Source organism: Larus michahellis, chromosome 3 (genome assembly GCF_964199755.1).
Source record: "Larus michahellis chromosome 3, bLarMic1.1, whole genome shotgun sequence".
NCBI lineage: Eukaryota > Metazoa > Chordata > Aves > Charadriiformes > Laridae > Larus > Larus michahellis.
The window spans coordinates 40703517-40726429 of record NC_133898.1 but is presented as its reverse complement, the minus strand read 5'-3'; the positions used below and the strand labels follow the sequence as shown (position 1 = coordinate 40726429).

General features: G+C 40.2%; 1 protein-coding gene and 1 long non-coding RNA gene across 3 annotated transcripts in view; one reads left to right on the top strand and one right to left on the bottom strand.

The window, feature by feature from the left end:
- Positions 1 to 1327: 1327 nt before the first annotated feature.
- LOC141740716 (uncharacterized) lies at positions 1328 to 21351 on the bottom strand. The gene is made up of 3 exons (XR_012586122.1): positions 21181 to 21351; positions 18879 to 18962; positions 1328 to 1650 (listed from the first exon to the last, which is right to left on the bottom strand). It is a non-coding gene; the product is annotated as an uncharacterized LOC141740716 (long non-coding RNA).
- TTC27 (tetratricopeptide repeat domain 27) overlaps positions 18947 to 22913 on the top strand; it is a 134706-nt gene continuing 130739 nt past the window's right edge. Inside the window, exons 1-2 of one of the 2 annotated variants that reach the window (XM_074579863.1) lie at positions 18947 to 19003; positions 21185 to 21889. In XM_074579863.1, coding sequence (XP_074435964.1) covers positions 21802 to 21889 — 88 coding nt within the window. In that variant the 5' untranslated portion in view covers positions 18947 to 19003; positions 21185 to 21801. The remainder of the gene's footprint in view (positions 19004 to 21184; positions 21890 to 22913) is intronic. The other variant, XM_074579865.1, reaches the window with a different exon arrangement.

Genomic DNA, 22913 nt, shown 5'->3' with positions numbered 1-22913 from the left:
ATGTATGTAGACAACAGTATTTTTTTTTTAAACAGTTCCCCTCGTCTTTTACCATTTCATCAAATTAAATAGAAACCTAAATAGATAGAGCACAGTTTCTAGCCATCACATTACTGTGTTTTAACTGTTACGCTGTCTTTGTAGAAGATGTTTTAAAAATCAACAGAAATTATTTTCAAAAGCGCAAAGGGCAGCAAACTGCTAATCAGCTCGTTGTGGAATTTTACCCCATAGTTTTTGGTACTGCCTTTGCCCCAAGATTCACCACTAACACCCTGCCATGCCATGTAGCGGGGGATGTTACCAGCCAGTGGAATCGCTGCAGCCACTCTGTGGAAGGAAGAGCGCACCGCAATAATAAGTCAATAGTCTTTGCTGACGCTTCATGATGACAATGCCAAGCTTTTCTGACTGATTCAATCCATGCTACCTACCGAAGAGGGAACAGCTCAGCAATCTATGAGACCTTGTGCTCCATGAGAGCAAACCACTCGTTATACTGATTGCTATGCATAAACAACGGTTCTGTTTCGCAGCTGTAGACAGAGTACTCTTCGTAGAGAGACATGAATGATAGCGCTGCAAGATTTAGGTGTTTCCTCTGGAATTTCCTTTGGGTAAAAGATGTACACATAAAGGTATGGATTAATGCTCCTCTGTAATCTCACCACTGCTATACATGAAAAACCAACGATAACAATCTAGAAAAACAAGAAAATTTGAAACATAAAAACCTTGTAAACAACCTCAAGTTTCACTCTGGTAATGATGTTAGATATTTAGGTACTGGCAGAATGAAGTATGTGTGACTAGAGATTGACGGGGTCTGCAGCAGCCTGTTTGGTATTGTTGGTTGGGTTTTGTTACTGTTTTTTTTCTCTAAATCTTTGACGTAAGTTCAAGGTGGAGATCGTGCACGCCTGCTCTCCTGTCGAGGAGATTCCCTTGCAGCAGGTAAAGTCATGCACAGGTAAGGCACTGGACTACTCATAGCTTCAGTGTGGGTCTGTCATCAGTGCTATGGTTGGATGATGATCTATTTGGCAGCAGTAGAGCTCGAATTCTTTACTTAAAAAAGAATAATAATAAAGCAAGCTCCCATACAATACAGGAAATAAGTGTACCAAACTACTTATGATGGCTTTAACCTCTGCTTGCTATATCAAATAGGACATTCAGTTTCCGGCACGAATCACATTGTTAAAGAAAACAGTACTACAAAACAATATTTTTTTTCCATGCAACTATATAATCCTACACATAGGATGTTTATTAGGGGACCTTTTCCTGCCCCAAAATGTTTCTGGCGTTACATAAACAAATGTTCTGTTTTACACCCTGAGGCAAACAACTTGATAAGCAAACAACCACATTATTAATTTACCTTGTTTACCCATAAATATGTGAATACAAATCCAGCTGACCTACATTTAAGCTGGGACTATACTGTGTTACTCTGATCCCTGTGAAGGAGACTTACTTAGGCTTGGGATTTTAGTCGGAGTTCCTCAGGCACGTCTTCTTAACTGTTTACCTCCATGGTCCCTTTCTATTAGTGTGGTTTAGAAGTGTTCTTTTTTTGTTCTCTTATTTGTTTCTCCAGAAGCCAGTCACCATCGCGTGGAGTCGCCTCCCTTGACTAGCAACTCCCTGTAGTTAGAAAACAGAAATTGGAAGCATTTTTCAATGGAAAGGAGACACAAATTTACATTTACCTTACCATAAGGAACAAGTACAAGGTACGGAAGCTATTTCAGATATGTGTTCTCAATTTATTTTTTTTACCCTGTATATACACACATACCTATCTATATATGTATAAATGCATCAGGTCTGACAGCTACTTGTCTTTGAAAAACAGTTTTCTGAGCTTTATTTTCCCTCTCTTTTTCCACAGATAGTGACAACATTAGACGGAACGTGCAGGCATTTATATCAGAACATGAGCTTTCTGAAATATAGTAAGCTGAACAGGGGTAAATGTAAGTTCCACAATTACTAAAACAAATCACAGGTAAAAACATTTCATTCTCCAGAGATTTAGTTGTTGCCATTGCTTTATTCTCCTACAGCATGAGTGCAGAAAATACAATATCTACCCAGTGAATTACTATAGCACAGCTCTAAAATAATCTCTCACCACTGCCTCTGTTTTTAATGAAGGCTCAGAGAAAACTGAATCCCAAACCACAATGCTCCATCTTGATTGAGAGAGTTCTGCATATCGTGACCTGTCATCTCTGATGGCTGCAATCTCTTCTTTTCGATGCTTCTTGCCTCAGAAGCAGCTTTTTGGCTCTTGAAAAGTGATAACCTGCTCCACTGAGTTCTCCAGCTGTATTAATGCTACTTACCCTTTACATCAAGAATGCTTGTAATATCTGCATCACTTAATAATACAGTATCATCCTCAAATGTCTAGATAATATTAATGCTAGAGTTGGTAACATTTCTATAATCCAGATAGCAAAATTTTCTATTTCAAGGTGGTTTAGTTAAAAGTCCAGAAAGGCAAGAAGCAGGGTCCTTTATCAGTCAGAGACGGCACAGGGCGTTTAGCAGCCCCCCTTCTGATGGGAAGACAGCTGAGTTAATCTTAGGAACCAGTGCAAGCAGAGCCCTAAGGAAATCTCCTGGGCGCAAGAAAAGGCATGTTATTGTCCACCTCAAAAACACTTAGAAATGAGGTAACTACTGAGACTTGCACACAACAGAAGTTGTTAAACCTTGAGTAATGTCCAAAATTATACTTAAACCAAATATAAATGTATATTTGCAAAAATAAGGAGCAGGTTGACCTACTAAGGTCGTCGGAGCAACGAGTCAGACACGGTTTTACATGAGGAACAAGCTTCTCAAACATATCATGTGTCACTGCATTTAAAAACCTGCAGTCACTTTCCTGTTGCCACTTGTGCTCCATACTTCCAGCTTAACCACTTACTGCATATTTTTAAATTTATTTGTCCTGCACCTCCATTCATTGTTCTCTTCCTCACCTACTGACTCACATCCACAGACATGCACAAAGCTTTCAGTAGTTCATAATCTTCCATAAAGCTCTATGGATAGAAAGCAACCACATCCCAGTCCCCCAATAGCAAACATATGAACACATTTTTGAAAAAAAAAAAAAAAGGCAACCCCTGCAACGAGAAAATTAAAGCAAACTAAAATCTCATCATAAAAAATTCAATTTGCCATCATTAAAAACAGCCTCAGTTGCTTCATTAAGCATTTTCTCATTTACCAGGAGAGCAAATGGGAAAAGCAAAATGTGGCAGGTTTTTTCCATCTTTTCTCTTTTCTTTCAGATATTTAAACAAGTATGTAATTCAGAAAAAGAATACCAACAGAAAATGTCTTGCAGCCTACTCCCAAACAATGGTTTGGATGTCTTCAGAAGTCCTGTTCTCTCACCTTGAAACTGTAAGTTTTCAGTCACAGAAAACCTTTGTCCATACCTAAATTAGCAATAACCACATCAATGCAAACTTCCAGGACTTTGTCAGTCAAAATGCCTTTGTTTAAAACCTCTGGTAATAATGATAAGCTTATTTCTACAGTTATTTTAAGCAGCTTGTAAGAAGGTGGCAATGAGTTGGATGTCACACAGCTGTACAGCACTCAGCTGAAGCCCAGCACAGCACAATCCTAAACCTAGAGCATGACAGCAGCTCATTAATGCTGCCTGAGGGGTACCAGTGGGGTTAATTTAGGATGTAACAAGGCCATTATCATTACATATGCGCAACCAGCCTAGCCAAGCACCGGCATTCTCACATGAGGGAAGCCAGGGTGCCAGATCCCTGTGTGCGCTGGCTGGGAAAGGTCCTGTGGGATGTGAGTCCCAGCCTCCATCCTGGCTATAGCTACAGTTCAGGCTGTCCTGAAAACCTTGTGAATGTTTGCTGGCAGCGTACCGTGGCAATGGTTCAAGAGGAAACGGAGGTGACATGGCATATCAAAAACTAATAGCCAACAGCAGGATTGCTGGAGAGGGAATGATATGTCTGCCAACAGGACCCATCCTCTCAACTACCGAGTCTTCACTGAGGAAATCTCAACTGGATTTTGAGGCAGTTTCAACCAGCAAAACTTGGTGTGATGTATGGAATTCACAGGGGCTGCCTCCAGCTCAACAGCAGTCACACGAGAAATCATGCGACCATCTGGCCGGCTGAATTTTGCCATAGCATGTGGGATTCTGGATAAGTCCCAGAGCATTACAAAAGCCGTAAACTAGAGGGAAAAAAATTTCTTCCATATTCAGTTCAATACATCTCCCGTCTGCCTCCTGGTCACGAAAGGCGACAAAGCGTGCAGGCAGGTCGCACAGACACTGAAACACCGGCTGCCATACAGCTCCCTGGGAGGCTCTAAACGTTAGCAACATGAAGGGTCTAATAGAGACCACCTGATCCGTATGACAGAACAGGGAGGACAAGGGTGGAAATTATATCCAAATGATCATTTTGCTCAATAGAGATTTCACTCTCGTTTAAAAAACAAAACAAACAACAACAAAACACAAACCAACAACACTACAAATACGCACTCAGTCACAAACAATTGCTGTGGATGACAGCAAGTGGAGACTGAAGCAGAGGTGCTCCAGAGAACACAATAGCCTTTTCTATCTGCGCCGCCTACTGATGTGTTAAACCTCCTTCCGCTCTTTTCTAGTTGTTCTGCCAAGGAAATCATTCATGTTTGAAAACAAATAGCCAGATGAACAAATGACACACAGCAGGAAACTGAACATCAATAACCTGTATCAGAGGAGAAGCCAAGCCATTTCAACAAAGAATAGGAGAACAACAGTACATGGCTCCTGATAAACAACTGTGTAATTCAGAAAGGATGGTTCTATCTTGAAGAGCTCTCAAGAGTGTACTGCTAGCAGAAATCAATGAAGGATAGTGCTGAAATCTCAAGATTGCATCCAGAGAACTGCAGCGGAATGCTTAATTCAATGTATGCCGAATGCAAGACACGGATTAATCATCTGAATAAAAATAACACAGTTAAAATGCTTCTTGTGATACTCCTGTCTTCTTGAAAATGTTAGTATGACTTGCGTAAGTGTATTTTTAATTACTACTTTAAATATGCTTTTGCTTTTACTTGCAAATGTATTTTCAGGCACAGAATCCAACAGCAAGTGATTTTCCATTACCAAGTGTGCCCTCAAAGACAGTTGTCCAGTCAATGTCACTAAGGACAAACCAGGACTGTAAATTCATCCAGCTTTCATTTTCCCCTGACAGTTCATTTTCCACATTTCAACACACGGACCTTCTATGCATCAAAGCTCCACCGAGGCACCAGAACAGCGCTCTGTGCCCTGGCCTTCATCACGGGCTGCAATTAAGCGTCCTACTGGTCAGAATTTGGGGTCCCACAGCAAAGCATGCTTGATCTGTTGTACCAAAATTATTCTCTATTTATTCCCAAATACTACATCCTGTGACTGATGCAGTTTCCGTGCAGATTAAATTGCCAGCAGTGTTCACCTCAACCTTTGCCTTCTTTCTATCAGACTGAATTTGTTCCATAAGCCCTCTGGAAAAAATGCCACTATTTACATTTTCCCTAAATTTAAGTATTTCCATAGTTGAACAGCTTTTGCCTTAGTGGCCTTTGGATTTTAGTTTAGTTAGCATATGTAAAGAAAATATTTCACAGTTTTCACTCTGCATCATCTTCTCATCCTAGTTTAGGCCTTTGTGTATGACTTGTTATTTATATGATATCTAAGGAAAAAGACAGCTCTTACAAAGCTAAAGGAAATGTTTTTATGCATGTATCAGAAAAGATGATTTGCTCTTTGCTTTCTTGTTAAAATACTAGTTCGCCATTCATATGATCATTCTGCATACTAAGTCCTCTGCCCAAAGTCAGTGTTATCATAAAATCATAGAAATGCTGACCAGGAGGGACAACGGGAGGTCATGGCCCCCCTCTTCTTCGGCTAGCTCCCTCAACAGCTACTGCTACTCATGGAATACGTGATCTGGGTTCCCTACCATCATGATACTTTAGACTCTCTGCTTCAAGGTAATTGCTTTCTCCCTTTTGTCTCTAGTCCCAGTTATGTAGTGATGTTACCATGGATACCCTGCGTTTATAGCTTACTTCATAATTTGTGCATTTTAATTTACTCAAAACCAAAACCATTTTACAATAGGTGAAGAAAATGAGGAGGAAAACTGAGCATCGGTCCTGTTTTACTTTGAAAAGGCTGGCCGTTTCCAGTTTATCTCATACTTGCAGTAAAACCATTAATCATCATAAACTCATTTTGTCTAAAAGCAGAGGTAATATATTTTTCCATGTAAATCATTACATTGCCATGACAGAATGATGTCAGACAATCTAAATAGGTGATCTAATAAATTTGCCTTTTGGAACATTGTTTAGCATTAAGGTTACTGGGGGGGCAGGGCATGATTGATGTCAGCTGCTGGTAAGAAAAATTTGGTTTTCATTTTCATAAAATAGACCTAAATACTATATTGACACAGACACACTTTTACAGACTGAGAAAATATACCCATAACTTAATACTGGAGCAGTAAGAGCCCAAGACCATTCTAGAATAAAAATCCAACTCCAGTTAATAGTAAGATTTTCTGAAACTTGTAAGAGACCGTTAAAATAAAAATTAACTTTGCAAGTTGCATAATATCATTCCTCTTTTTAAGGACAATTTTTGAGCAATAATTCAGCCCTTCATGATACCATTTGTACATGTACATATAGTTGAATACAGAGATTCTTTTAACTGAAAATAGCTTTGCATCTAATATGGTTATATGAATTCTGTAAGAATTCTCAAACAATTAAACAGAAGTACAGGAAAGAAATAGAATTTTATTTCTCCCCCCTAAAAGCAACCAACCTTGCCTGAATTGCAGTCTATACCTTAACCAAAATGCAACTATTTACTGAAATCCTACAAAAGCATGGTAGAATAAATACATATGTGGCATCATGGAAAACGGAAGGATAAGATCTCTCCAAGTCAAGCCTTGGAAGAAATTACTGACTTTGGTTTGGTTCAAACCATTCTTTTTTCTATTTGCTCTTTTTTTTTGGCGGGGGGCGGGGGGGGAAATAGATCAAAAAACTATGTTTCACATAGCTTTAATCCCTACTCCTTACTGCAGCAGTGGGTATGTATGCTCAGTAACAGCAGCCCTGCTGGGTAAGGCATAGCAATTCTCTTTCCGCACAGTTGCTGTAATCAGAGGTGTGCTACAGCCCACACAGGCCGGCTGCAATGAAAGAAGCGAGTCCCCTTTAGAACAGCTATTTCATATAGAGATAAAACATAAAGCTGGATATCCCCTCAGCATTTATCCAGCTCTTAAAATGGGGTTCACAGCCTCCACTGAGCACCATGGTTGCAGCTCTGTCAGCTTTCTGATCAGCTCCTTGGAAGCCAGCTTTTTGCACATAAGACTTTTAGATCTTCACTTACAAATTACACACCCCACAGAAACAAATACCATCTTGTAGAACACCTGGGCTGGGCAAAAGAGAACTAACACTTAAAAATATGGATTGGTTCATTATTTGTTTCTTTTCACCTTCAAATTATACTTCAACACCTGACTCCAAAGGAGAAGCAATTTTGTCAGGGCAGTTTATTTCTGTAAAGCAGTTAAGCAGGTTTGATAATTAGCACAAATGTTTTAATTATCCATTTCATCCTGAAGGACAGTACACAGCTGTGTGAGACGACAGGAATGAGGGAATGATGGGATGAACTGCGGGAATGAGGATGGTCCCCTTTTCCTCAGTTCAGACCTGCACTCCTACAGCTCAGCTACCAGATGGGCTCCAATGCTTATCTGACCAGTGCTATCACTGTGACAGTGTCGTCCTCAACTTGACAAAAAGCGGCCTGTACAAAGAGGAACCTGTCAGGAACTGGGTCCTGCCAAGGAAAAGGTCTCCTGGGTATCAGAGCAACCTCCAAGGAAGGGGCAAGGCAGTGAGCTGTTTGGCCAGCTCGGCTGCTCACGCAAGTACAGCTTCAGCTCTTCTACCATGCTAATTTTTAAACTTACCTTGTAACTGTCAGCTTCCTTCTCTGTAAAAAAAAATAAATAAAAAAACCTCTATTTATAGATTGCAATAGATCCTTAAAGTAATTTGATTCATTACAATAGGACAGTTTCTTGGTGAATTCAACCTAGTCTTTTCACCAGTGATGTTTGTTCATTTTTATTCAGCTTGATTAGCTCATCAATTTTAAATTCTTCTAGAGGTGCTCTGAAATACATCTTTAGGGAAAGACTTATCATTAATATGCCCTTGCACCAGGAAAACCTGTAGTACATAGTACAGGGGAAAAAAAAAAACAAGACACATAAAAATCCAAACAATACATCACCAGTAAAGAATCTTCATCAATACACATAAGAAACGCAAACAGAAATCTTTCCTTTTCCATACGTCTGCATACTGTCCAGGCATCCTTCTGCCTCTCACATGACACATCAAAATAAAAACCAACCACCTCAGGGACAATAAATCTTCCCCCCTCCTTCTGCTCTTATCCTTCATAAAAAGAGAGACTGCATTTCTGTAGTTGTATCTATGTGTGAGCCCACTGATGATGGCAGAAAACCAAAATCAAATAAAATAATTCTGCTTTGTTTGACAGGGATGACATGGTCCCTTTCCCTCTGATGTGCTTTGGTAAGCTTCACTGGTTTGTCTATACTGATATGGGAGAAGGGAAAGGAACTAGATTAATGTGCAATATCACGTGCTTTGGATTATCTATAGCTGCATATTGGGTCAGTGGCATCTTGGAGGATGCCACCTTAACTAAGAACAACCCTTGCTAGCAATCAGTCAGGATAGCGTAACTCCCAAAACGGAATTTTTACTGCCGTTTTTTTACTCTCAAGAGATGCAACACAGAATTGCATCCAAAAAACATTCACTAAAACAAGTATGATTTCCTCTCACGAAAACATTTTAATCACAAACACTGTGTTCTCAAGTGCTGTTTCCCTGTGTGACCCTTTATTGATTAATAGATTTTTTCATTCATTTATCTCGTTCTCACTGCAAAAACTTTTCCAGTGTTTGCGTTGTTCTTTCCATTGCTAATGCAAAGCTTGACTTCTTTCTTTAAAAAATGGTCCCTTCTGGTAATGTGAGGTCCTTCGCTCCAGATTATTTAAGTAGTGGTGAGTACTTACCTCATACTTGGATGCCTAACTCCTACAGTATTTCCTAGGTTAACAGTAAAAATGTCACCATTTTTTCCTAAAACGGCAGCCTAAATAATCGTGTTCCATCTAAATTATTTTGCAAGCTCTCCACCTTTCTGCCCCTTTTAAGAAAAAAATATAAAATGGAATTCAGTAATCGAAACAGTGATTTACTTGAGCAATATGTTAATGTAATGTTTAAATGACACTGACAATAGTAATACAGATGAAAAGGGAAAGGTATGCACACGTTCTCCATATCGTGTTCAACTTAGGAACGGGCTGCAGCTGACAACCTTCTGTTTACTTCAAGAAAACTGAGGATTCATATTTTTGTAGTCCTTGATGTTGATAAAGGTAGTATATTTTAAAATTCATACTGAGGCGCATTATCATTAAAATGATGTTAAAAGCTGACAAATTAAACCTGCCAGCTATGGATATATTAAATTCCCTGTAATTCCCTTAATCTACTACATGCTGAAACCAACTACGTTTTTTTTTGAAACTCATAGTGCTTTGGTGAGCAGATGTGTCTCACTCTAATAATTTTCTGCAAGGTGCACTGCAGCAAGCCAAAGAATAGCATTAACCAATTCACAAAACTGTTGTACGCAGCATTTGCTAAAGTAAAACTTCTCTTTCCTCTGTTTTTGACATCCCAGTGATAGTACTGCAGAACTGCTCTAACCACTGCACTTACAGGTGACAACATACTGATAGCTTATTTAAATTCTGCAAGGGCACCATCTGCCCCGTATTTGAGCTATGAGGCTGAAATGCTCTTTATTCCAAGACAACAAAGAAGTCTTTTGGAGAAAAGGATGTAAATTGTGTGTGGGAGGAAAGAACATGGACTAGGTTTCATTTGCTTGGAAAATTCCTATTGCACTCTAAAGAAACAAAGCAGACTTCAAAATACTCTCGACCAGCCACTGAACCACATCTTGTCCAGATGCTTAACCTCTACCAGCAATGCTGCCACAATTTACCAGGGTTCTTCCATAACATAACTCTCAGCATCAAATGCTACCATTAATAATGGTTTTCCTTGTCAGTAACAATAACGTATCAGACTTCTTACATGTCCACCCACTCCTCTCATTCATCACCTCCTGAACAAGATACTAGTGCTCTTAATATGCATGTATGTAAATCGGTACAGCCTGATCCCTCACTCAGCTAGCAACATCCATTTCCATTGCCCGTTTACCCTTTGCTCCACAAACACATTCATGCTATCCTTCACACTGCATTATGAACAAAATAAAGAAAAAAACCTCCCAGGCTTGTCTGCAATGCCACTTCTCGACACTCTTTTTCTCATTCTTTTCAATATCTACCGTGACAGCTCCTGCAATGTACTGATTGTATACGCATAGAGGGTTTGCAGCAATTCCCGTTATTTATGTAGTATTCAGATCTTCTTATGAAAAAGATAAAATCAGACAAGATGCAGCTGTTCACACAGCTGGCTTATGAAAACTTTATTTTCTCTGCCTCTTACTACATAAGCTTTCCACAGCATCTCCAAGCACATCTTACAACTGCTCTTACCTTCCCATCTTGAACACTGAAAGAGTTCTTTTCAGGGCCCCTGGTGCACTAATAGGCCTTAACAGCCTCACCTGGGGCCTCCACCACACCTCTGCTCATGGCCCAGGAGCTCTATTTAAGCCAGCCCAGGGCCACTAGCCTCAGCTAAGCTGTCACAGTGTTAGTTTCCAGCTCTGTTATAGCCACGGACCCTGTTGATCCCAGCGCCTGGGTTGGCTTGACCTCAGACCTCCCTCCTCACTGTGAGTCTGCGTGATGATCTGGGCTCGGTTGAACCTGACCACAGCCACCTTCTGCTGTGATTAAGATTTTTAGGCCTTGTATTTTAATACAGTTCATTTAAAAATAAGACAATTATCCTGGGCGAATGAGTAAGCAAAGCAGTTCCAATGCAGTACTTAATTTAGACTACTATTTCTCTGGAAATGGGCGAACTACTTAACAGTTTGTTTAGTGACTGGCACAGCAGGGTCTGTGAGAGGTGCTACCCTAATATAAATAAATAATAATGCAACTTTGGAAATTCAAAAAGAAAGGACCTCATCCTTCATTTATGTGAGCTTGAAAACCGTTATTGAAGTGTTCTCTAGTCAAAAACCTGTATCTACAAATATGAAAAATTGCAAGCACTCTATTATGTGAGCGCTTTCTTTGTAGGCAAGGCTCTAACTGAACCGACAACAGCAGGGGAAAAACTGTTTTCTTACATTCGGTGAACGCAGACGAATCACTTCTAAGAGAAGTCATTCTTGGTTTTATTTCATCCTGTGGCTTCATCCAAGCTACCTGCAGCTTGAAAATTATCCTGTGCTGAACTTGCCAAGTTTCTCACATTTGTAATCTACAAGCTGCCAGAATTATACATAAACCGAATGCCTCATGCCATACAAAAATATTTATCAAAAAGACATCTCTTTCACTTTTCGACTAGTGATTTGAATACAAAAACTGTAAGAAAATTTAAAGGGAGGTATTCCACCTAAGAAATCTATAAAATTTTCCAAGGGCGGATATCTGACTACAGTAGCACTGAAGCATTTGCTGCAGAAAAAACCTACAGACTGCTGCTGCATTAGCACACAAAGCAGTAAGCTTTAGCACTGACTTTATTTAAATTTTAATTTCAATTATATTTTACTTCATCTTCAAAAAGTCACACATTACAGAAGCTGTGAATTCACTCATGGCTAGGGAAATTACAAAGACTGCAGAAGTACTAGGAGATCATTATTTCTGGGAACTGATCCTTTTTCTGTGTCTCAGATTATTCTTTCATCTTGAATTGTATTCAAACACATACATGAGCAAGGGATCTATCTCACTTCTAGTTCTGGTGTATAGATAAACATCATTAGGATGGAAAAAAAAAGATCAGAACAGGGATAGCTGGGTTTTGGTGTGGGTTTTGTTTGGTTTTTTTTTTTTTTTTTAAAAGAACCAAGAAGATGGACAGCTAACTCATCTTCTAGTCATATTCAGCAAACAATTTTTCTATGAATCCTCAAGAGCTTGGAGATTTCCATGATATATCCTTTTCAGCAGTTACATTTGGACTGCTGCTTTTTGCTGTATGAAGGACAATGAGGAGGAAAGCTTGGCTGGCCCCAAGCTTTTGGTGGGTTCATTCAGAAGAGTTCTGAATGTCACCTACAATCATGCTTGCTATGAAAGCTAAATTTCACATTCCCTTGGGTTAAAATGTGAAGCCAGCTACAAACTGCTTTAGGATTCCTGCAAGTTATACAAATGAATGAACTAGTAGTAACATCTTATTTATGTTTGCTAATTTGGCTTTAGGTTTCTTTAAAGAAAAGCAACCAGACAGAATGTTTTATATTTGATTTCCACTGTCAGCATAGCTCTGATGCCTGAGATAATGTTTGGTAAAGAAATGTTCAAAGGAAACTGATTATTTCTGATGGGCTTGAATCTGTTACCATTGCTGCAAATTACTAACCCTTTTTTTTGTTGTGTTTTTTTTTTAATTAAAGTACGATTACCTTCAAAAAAGAAAATTCTGGCTTCAAACACTCATCCTGAGACTGAAGTCCTACCCTCCCTGACAGCATTTTAAAAATTTTAACTTAGAATTTTGACCTCTTACACAGTGAGGAACAGGAATGCCTTGCTTAAACTGTTTCAAAAATTCACAGCTGTTTTCCTGGGCCCAGACAAAGCATTAAACGTGAAAAGGAAGTGGCCAGTGCTGCTGCAGCTGGGAACCATGAAGGTGCCTGTGTGGCAGCAGGAACTCTGGCAGCAGCTTTTGATTTCATTGAAATGTATAGAACCTAATGGCAGGATTCAGCTGTTTTCTGCAAGGGCAGGTGCAGCAAGAGTATTTTAATGAGAAATTTCATTTTTTCCCAAATTTTTTAGTTTAAATTATAAACTTCGCAAGTCCATGGACAATACTACCTATGTTACTCATAAACGCATTAGGCCCTGCTACCAATCGAAGATATTTCAGTAAGAGTATATGTTGCATGCCAAGAGAAATCAAAAAGACACCAAAAGAAAAATCATTGTCAGCTTTGCAATCCAAGGATTTTGGCAGATCTGACTCAACAGAGAAAATGTAAAGGCCTTTCCCCTTTCATCTCTTCCTCTCACACTTTCTCATTAGCTAGTATTTTTTTTACAACTTTTTTTTCAAGACTGTGCTAGTAACCTGAAGCAAAGCAACAAATCCTCCATGTTAGAAAGTCTGGAACACATTGACAACAGCTAGCATTACAATGACAGACACGGAAAAACTTGACAAAGAAAATCATTGTATATCAGAATCCAATCTTCCTTTCCTTCCACAGAAGACATCAGCATGAGTTACAGTCACAAATTCTGCTTCAGAATTGAAATCTGGAGATTTTAAACTACACCTTTTTATTGATGAAAAGGAGGCTTGAATGTAAACTTGTCATAAAATGAAAGAAAATGATACCGCTAATTGCAATACAGGACAAAAGTGAACTATGACAGTGGTTTGCATTGCCAATGGCAGCAGAATTTAGCCTAGACGTACATGGATACTATGACACTGGAAAAACAGTAATAGGTTTAAGTACAAAAGCTGCATTAAACAAAGAGAAATTAAGATAGAAAAATTTACTGGGAAAAGTAAAGTGTTTCCAAATTTGTGTGCTGTGTGCAGAAATTTTAAGGATCACGGTGATATGAGTAAATTAGGAGTTTTGCATACACAAGAGTTAGTGAAGCCTGGCTTCCAGCTGATTTGTGTCTCAGCTGACTGCAAGATGCAATTCTAGCTTTTTCTGCTCTCAGGGCATTTAATGGTACTCCCCTCCCCCCCCCGAAGTTGAGGTCTCTGTTACATAATAATACAAAAGTTTTCATGCAGGAGACACAAGCTGGGGCTGTTTGTTATATTTCTCTTCTCCTTTGCTACCCAGCTTTTTCACAAACCTAGAAAAGAACTTAATAATCTTTTGAGACAAGGTATGCCTCTGTTCAAGTTTGGCTGAACGTGGCCAGTGGGTTCTGAATGTACTAAATGAGGACAGTCAGCAAGACCAGACTGTGTAGATCTGTTTTCCCATGGAAATCAGACTAGGAAAAACAGTCATAGACGAGCTGGATAGTTTCTTTCTGCTCCCTTATGTTAAATGCTCTGTTTATTTTCAATCATATGTAGGACTTAGATATTGGTATTATCCCATTATTGGGATTTGTTAATACATTTTTATGTATCACCATCATCCAATAGACTGTAAAGTCTATTTATTTAGGCAGTGAGTCTGAACACTCTGTTATTAGTCCAAGCTTCTGGCAGGATCTTTTCCTGGAGGTTAAATGGCATCTTTCCAAATTGCACCTTGGCAGAGACTTTGACTGTGCTTAGACCCATGGGATTTTGCTATTTTTGTATTTCTAAGTCATTAAGCAACAATAAAATCTTTATGATATCTAATGCCTTGAATTTTACAACAATTATTCCAGTACTATGATGATAACATAGTTTATAATGTCTTTTAAATTTTGCTCCCACGTGCTGCATTACCTTCCAGCTTATGCGTCAACAATCTCAAGGCTTTACATTGCGACAACAGGTATTCTGTACGTTCTCAGTGTGGGACCTTCCTACAGCAGTAGGAAGTGCATTTTGATACTAGTCCTTACCATAAACAGGACACTAGTCCTAGTCCTAGGACACTAGTATTGTGATACTAGTCTTTACCATAAATAATATCAGAAATATAGTAACTGTTATAGACTTTTTAAGCTTGATTGCAAAGGTTGAAATAATGCAATAATATCTAAGACTACATGAAATATCTGTATACATGCTAAGGCAAGACAGTTTTGATTTATAGCAACTTTATAGCAAATTCAAAAAATAATTCTATGTAACACAGGTGACAAAGAATTACATTTTCAAGTCAAGGGTTCAAAAGCCATCTGCTGAAATAAGCCCCTCCTCTCCCACAAATGTCCCCTGTGCAAGTCTGAAACCGTTAAAAGATTCTGTATTTGGAGTTTAAGTCTGAAGATACTTACAAACATTTAAAATTAGCTATTTCCAACGGCACTGAAACAGAAATGTACTATATAGTAAGCTAATAAATATGAAGCTTCCCTGCTATTAGGCTTATGCACTTCAGTGCAGAGACAGAAGATGAGGTTTGGAATACCTGAACACTTGGCCATTAAAGTAAACAGGGGACACATTCAAAACTCAGTTCATTTGTCAACCTGACAGCAGCTGGAAGATTTCTGCATGCAAAATATACGAGCATCTGGCTATCAAGAATATTTAAGACCCTATCTATTGATCTCTTTCATCTGCTTAAATTAATTCAAGATGTTATGATGCCAAAAAACAGTGATTAAAGATCCCACGCGTATAAAATTCAAACCCCAATAAGCAGTAAAGAGATGATACAAATACTACTAAACAAAACCAGCAGTGGAGTTCCCAAATAACTGATTGAAAACCTGGAAAGACCAGAAACTTGACTGCCAGAAATGGAGGATGGTAAGGCTTATTAAAAAAAAGAGGGAGAGAGAATACATTTTGTGACTTTGTCAAGAAAGTTTGTAGGGAGAAAATCACTGTAAGGAGAGAAAGATAAGGAACTAGAAGATGGGAAAATGTGTTTGTGATTCTACTACAGGTTTAAAAAAAAGAAAAGATCAAGACACAATACTACTTCAGAGTATAAGTTACTTCAATGTAACTTCTCTAACAAGAACCTATAGTCTCTGCGAAACTCTGGTTTCACATACTAAATTCCTGCAGCAGATTCATTTAAGTTAGAAACTGCAGGGCTTCACAACATAAACGTACATATGTTGCTACACTAACTAGGCGACTTGAAGATACAAGCCTTATCTTACTTTTATTTATTCATTTTTAAGAGAGCAGGGCAAAAATCAAGTCCCCAACACCTACTTTTATTCTTCCAGAAACAACTTAACTATAGCAAGGACACCATCTTTATCCTGTACCTTTCTTCCCTTTTTAGTACCAGGATAGAAATTTTATGGCTTGAAAATGAGACGTAAATAGAAATAGCTATTATTCTATGTCAGAAGCAAAGAGATGACATTAGAGGAGAATCTGTTCATACTAGAAGCCAGACTAAATTAAGTCTTGACCTGTACCACACTGTGATGCTATCAGAATCTGGCTCCATGCCAGTTAGTCTCAATGTCGCCTCTGCAATCTAAATTTGGCTATTAAAAAAATATACTTACCTATAGAAAAGAAGGAAAGCGACACACAATTGTTGGTAACCTTTCTAGGTTTACAGAAAATAAAGCATTATTTTAGAAGCTGAAACACCTAATGCCATTACAACGGAATAATACGTAACTTTAAAAAACACCAATAAAAGAGCAGCAGCAATTTCCAATAAAAGCTGTATTTCTACCTAGTCTTTCTAAGGTCATGCATGTGTCATTCCCACAATGAGACTTACTATTCATTTTGGGCTCCACCTGGGTGCAGAGTGGGGACTGAGATAATGAGCTAAAAGAGGAGAGCAAAGGAAGAGGAGAAGGAAGAAGTTGTTCATGGCGGGTTTTTTTTTGTTTTGTTGTTATGGTTTTTTTGAGAAGCATTTGACTAAATGCTTTGAATCATTTGTCTACAATCATTAGACTAAAAAGTATTGAAGTATGATAGAGCAGCACTGCAAATGGAATGCATAGTTTTAAACAACACACATGCTTTCTTAACAGATCACAACCATCTATGGAAAGATCTCATCTCGCTTTTCCTGACTACACCTTCAACAGAGCAGACCAGAAAAGCTCTGTACTGATAAAAGTTGTTTCTATGCTGCAGAAAGTTGTTTTGCTGCTGCAAAGTGTATTTCGTAGCCATCACATGTGAATGCAACCTTCTCCCATCAAGGTGATTCAAGGTTCAGAGAAAAACTTGAGACAAAAATCACAAGGGAAAAGCTTCATCAGGGAGGTCAGGAGATCATTTAGGCAAAATTCCCACCCTTTGAAGACCACAAAAGTCTGAACGCGTGTGCTGAACATCCTGCACACCCTCTTTTGCAGCTATTACAAATGGGATGACTATCATGAACTCTCCTAAGGCTTCTCTTTTTTTGACTAAATACCATCCTAACTCTTTTCTCATAGGTTAATTCATAAAGAAATGAGCAAAATTTGAGAAAGAAACCAGAGAGAAGTTGAGAATTACTGATTAACAGAAAAAATAAAGCTAAGAAATTTAAGTGAAATATTCTGGTTCCCTAACTCTTTAGCCACCGTCAGAAAAAAAAAAAAAAAAAAAAACCAGCAAAAAACCCCCAACAACAAGAAAACAAAAACACCTGTCCCTAAGGTTCAAGAAATCTTAATGAATTTCTCTCTGAGCATTCAGAGACCCTCTGTTGACACATTTACTTAATTTCATTGACGAAATTTTAAGTTATCATACTTGATTTCTGTAACTTAAAAAATACTCATTAAAATGTGAACATAAATGTATAAATGCATTTTCACCACTCCAAAAAGCTCCTGCTGGAAAAACAAATTTGTAAATGGGTTCTAAAAAGGATTATTTGACAATAAGGGAAAAACCTAGCTAAACAGTTTTACAAAGTTTAACTGCATTAAAGGTTGAAATGGCATGTGAGCACCCAGCATGGGAACGATGACTTGGCCCTCAGCCTTAGAATTACTGCCAACTCCAAAGGAAAACTTGAATCAAATAACCTAAGCTTCAATTTCCTGGATAAAAAAAGTCAAAGCATGGGTTCATAAAGTTTAAAAAAAAAATAAAAAATGAAAATCTGGACAAGAAGATTTGAGAATATTATCAAGACACAGGTAGCAGCAGAGACCCAAAACCTATTCCTTGTAAGTTCTAAGAAAAGATTATTTATTCAGGAGGGCACTATCACTATGCCTCTTTGGCCTGATCTCTCCTCATCTTGTGCGAGCTTATCAATTTTTAGAAGAAAATCCTGTAGGACTTTTGCCAGACATCAAGAGTCATATGCTTTTAGCTTGAGTGTGCTGACAAGAATTTGGCGGTAATACTAACATACACCTGAAAAGTCCTTGCGAACAATGCAGTGAGTAACAATTCTAATGACTTTGTGGAAGGACAGATCAGCCACTGTGTCAAGGTTATAGAAGATGATAACCAAGTGTTAAGGCAGGAGGACTCAAATTCTGGAATTGTCTGGAAATGACAGAGATTCAATTGTTCAAGTAAATCTAATCTAGATAATCACTTGTGCAATATTTATGAGAAATTAATATTTTACAGTATTTTTCAAATGTGCCTTTGAATAACATGGAGCATCGCTGAGGGTGCTGTTGGTCCTCCAAAGTTTGAGGTAGGCAAAACTGACTGCAAATGTTAGAAGTTGCAAAGAAGAAGGTTCTAGCAAAATAAATAACTAGATTATAGTGGAGGGAAGTGGAGGGAAGTGGATGGAGAGAGAATAATCACAGTTAAAACACCAGTAGGTCTGGCCTAGGCACATGGAATTGAGGATGACTTTAAAATTCCTGTAGCAGCAGCTTTTACAAACAGCAGCTCATTGTTAAAAATGTCATAATAAGTGTCTGTGCTAATAATAATTACTTTAAACTTACCAAATCTTTTTATTTTTACAGGTAGCATTTTTTGGTAGTCCACAACGAGATCATCTGTTTCAAGAGGCTTTAGGAAAAAAAAACCTGCAACAGAAGACAAATACTGCATCAAAACAGCAGCACAGGTATCTTGCAAGATGACATTAAATGTCCTAGTTCAGATAACACAGCAGCACAACACTTCACATGGATAACTTTCTTGCGCTCTTGGAAAAAAGTTAAAGGTTATTCTCTGAAAACTCAGAAGGTTTGATTATCTGCTTCCTGCTTAGCAATAGTAAGCAGCACTATGCTAAAATCTTGAATCAGCACTACACAGTACTGTAAAAAGCTTCCTTCCCTTTGAGCCAACTGGCAGAAGCAGTCCTTAAATGCAAACAAAACCTGTTGACTATTCTTTGAGAAATATATGTATATTCTTCAAGTCACTTAGGGAAGTATTAAGCAGCAGACTTCAGTAAGTCTGTGGCAAATGGCAACTTAAAAACAATCAAAACCATCTTTTACATCAGCAGTAACAATCGGTCCGCTGTCAGTCAGGAGTGCACTAATTCCTGCTGGTGTTACTCCTGCCCACACACCTGCTGTAGTTTCCAGGTGCCTCCAGAACTGAATTGTAGCGGGGGAAAAAAACCACACATCTGGGGAACTGGCAGCGGTGACAAAGACAGTAAAATATTCCTAATTTGTGTTACGTAATTATATTTGCCAACTATTTATTCCCAGAAAATTTTACTTTACCAGTTTTCCCTGAAAATAAAACCAAGAAAATCTCACAACAGGAATCTTTATTTTAATGTTATCAACAGACCGTGCAGATTTTTAATTTGTTTACTAAATTCTTAGTTGCATTTTGTCAGATATTCTGACAAAAAGGGGGGGGGGGGGAGAGTGCGGTGTGATGGTGAAAAGGAGTGTTATTTTACATTTTAGTTAGACCTCACTTAAGAATTTATCCATTTAATTATGGAAAATCTTTGTTCATTTAATAAGATCTATTACTTCGAAGGTAAAGCAATTTGTTACTGTGAAAGTTATATTTAAACACAGAGAATTAGCCTAATTCCTTACTATTACATTTTTCATATGGAATCACAATTCTATTGCTACACACACACAGAGTAGGCAAGTAACATTGTTTTGATGTCGGGCATTTAACTTTTTAACAGTGAATTTAATAAAATAAACGTCAGGAATTTAATGATTTTTCTAACACAGTGCATAGAAACTGAATTATTTACTATTTTTTAAGAATTTCTGTAACATATTACTTCCAGGATGAACATTCATTTTTGGTTTGCAGTTTCTGGAACTGACAGTGAGTTGATATCTATCTATTAACTATATAAATTTCTATCAACTTTCTTGTCAAAACTGATGTAAATATAATTGATTGTTTCGGGTCAGAAAATACATTTAACTGCATTTTGGTCTTGTAAATCTGATTAAAATTAAATATGAAATTAGCGGCCTATATATTAAAGCCCAAACAGGCAACAACCTATTACAGCCATCTGAATAAAAAGCTGCATTAAGCCTTCCTAAAGTTTTTACAATTATGTTAGAGATGAAAGCATAACGAAAAGAATTTTAATTTTTGAAGAATAACAAACTACGGTTGACAAATACTCTATTTCGTGATACTACACACTGCACCCAATAGCAAAACGAATTACAACCTTGACAGTACAGTCAGCTTGAGAACATTCATCTTTTCATATCAAGAGTTTGTCCCCTGCAGTGACGGCCTTCTGGTTTCTGACTTGATTACCTTCAAGTTTCAGCAGCAGCTCTGAGAGAACATTTTTATTGTTTCAACTGTTTCATCCAATTTTGAAGGAGTGGGAAGGCATGGCATTTCTCCCCCCCCCCCCCCTTCTGATGTACATACACATAGAATCATCATAGAGTGGTTCGGGTTGGAAGGGACCTTAAAGATCACCTAGTTCCAAGCCCCTGCCATGTGCAGGGACACCTCCCACTAGACCAGGCTGCTCAAAGCCCCATCCAGCCTGGCCTTGAACACTTCCATGACAAAAGCGAAGGGCTCAGAAACGATGGGACAGAATTAGGTCCCTATGGGTGCCTGGACAGGATCTGAAATAAATACAAGGACAGGCCAAACTACTGTCCTCGCCCCCTTTTGTATCTTATTAAGACAATTCAACGACCTGTTTGTGTCCAAACCACCTGCAGGCAGGCAGGTACCTAGACCGTATCTATTTAAAAGGAATCCTTACTGGTTACTTCATGTTTTCTCTCGTAATCTGCTTTAGATCTGAAACACTATCATTTTTCTCACCTAGGCACCTGAATATTTGGGTTTACGCGTTCTAAACTCTGATTCTGCGCCAGCGTCGCCCGAGAGAAAACACGACGGAGGCGCCGCCGGGTTAGCAGGGAAACCGAGCTTGTACGGACAGACGCACTGACGCTCCCCTCACGCCAGCCGGCCCAGGTGCTCCCGGCGCCGCCCGCGCTACCCGGCCCGGCCCGGCCCGGCCCGCCCCGCCCCGCCCCGCCCCGCCCGGAGGGCTGGGGCGCCTCAAGCAGCACCGGCCGCTCTCCCTGAGGATCTCACAGAGGATTCTCCACACGGACACACACAGGCACACGCTATGCACACATGTGCACGCCTCTGCCCACGCTGACCCCACACGCTCTCGTTTCGGGAGGGGGAAGCTCTCCACCTCCCTGACAGAAGCGCGGGGTGGGTGGGTGTCTGCGCGCGCGCGACCGGGCCGCTGCTACGCCTGCGCGGCGCCGCATCCTCCCGGCGTGCCCGGCGACGGTGTCATGGCGGCTCCCTGTGGCCGGTTCCTGCACATGGGTTGAGGGGAGGCCGGCAGCGACTGTCAGCCCAGGGGTGGCGAGAGCCGCGGGCGAGCGAGGCGGCGGTGTCGGGGAGCGGGGCGGAGGGACCATGCTGGCCCTGGAGCGCTCCCTGCTGAGGGGCTTCCTCAGCGCGGCGGAGTCCCTGGAGTGGAAGCAGGGCGAAGTCGCGGCGGCAGGTGAGGGGAGGTCCCGGCTCGGCGGGGAGGGGGAGGAAGGTGCCTGGCCGTTCCTGTGGGTATCCGGAACGCCAACGTCTCTGCCAGTGCCAGGCCGAGCCGGGGCCGCGGCTGGCGGCTCTCTCTGTCCCCCCTCCTCCCGCCCTGTCTGCCCTTTGCCGGGCTCCGGGGGGCTCCTGCCGGCGCCGCGGGGCGGGGGAGGCCCGTTGGGCTTATCAGTTTGGAGGGGCGGGAGCGGCAGTACCGGCGGGGCAGAGGCGAGAGGTGCGGCCGCCGGGTCGAGGGCTCTCCTCAGAGTTTCTCGGCCGCTACCCGCCGGTCCGACCGGGTTCCGTGCAGAGGCGGCGGCTGCAGCGGACCCTGGCAGGTCCCGTCAGACCCCCCCCGCCGCCCCTGTGGTGCCGGTGCTCTGGAGGCTTTTAGTCACGGCGCGTCCTTCGACCCCCTCCTGGCCGCCTGTCTGTCTGAATTTGGTTCTTCTAGCAAAACATGAGGAGAAAAAGGCTGGCATGAGCTACCTGTCTTATATTTTATGAGTTATTTAGTCATGGTTGCCTGGGGGAACGACGGAGAGTAGTCTCTTCAGGGGACTTGGTGAGGTTGTTACTGACCCAGCTTTCCTGCAAGGGGAACACAGCAGCTTTTAAAATGTAACCTTTGTCACAAAAAGGCACTTCCATATTTCAGACAGGCTAGAAATACAGTTGTGTTCATTCACGTGCCATGCCGTTTAAAACATTTAGAGGTTGCAGCATATCGAAAAACTCATTTACCCCCACCCAAGCACTTACTGAATTTTGGAGAAGAACTGTACAGAGCTACTCGGCTCCATTTCCTTATGTTACTTCTTATTTAACCTTAATCGTTGTACTGTCCAGGAATGCTAGGTGATGTGGGTGACATCTCTCAGAACTGTCTTATCCTTTCACTGAGAGTCACGTATGCTATCTGTGGTGTGCGATTTATTTTTTTTTAGGTTTTTTTTTTAGTGTGCCGCTATTGGATGCGGGGAAGGCTGTTCTTG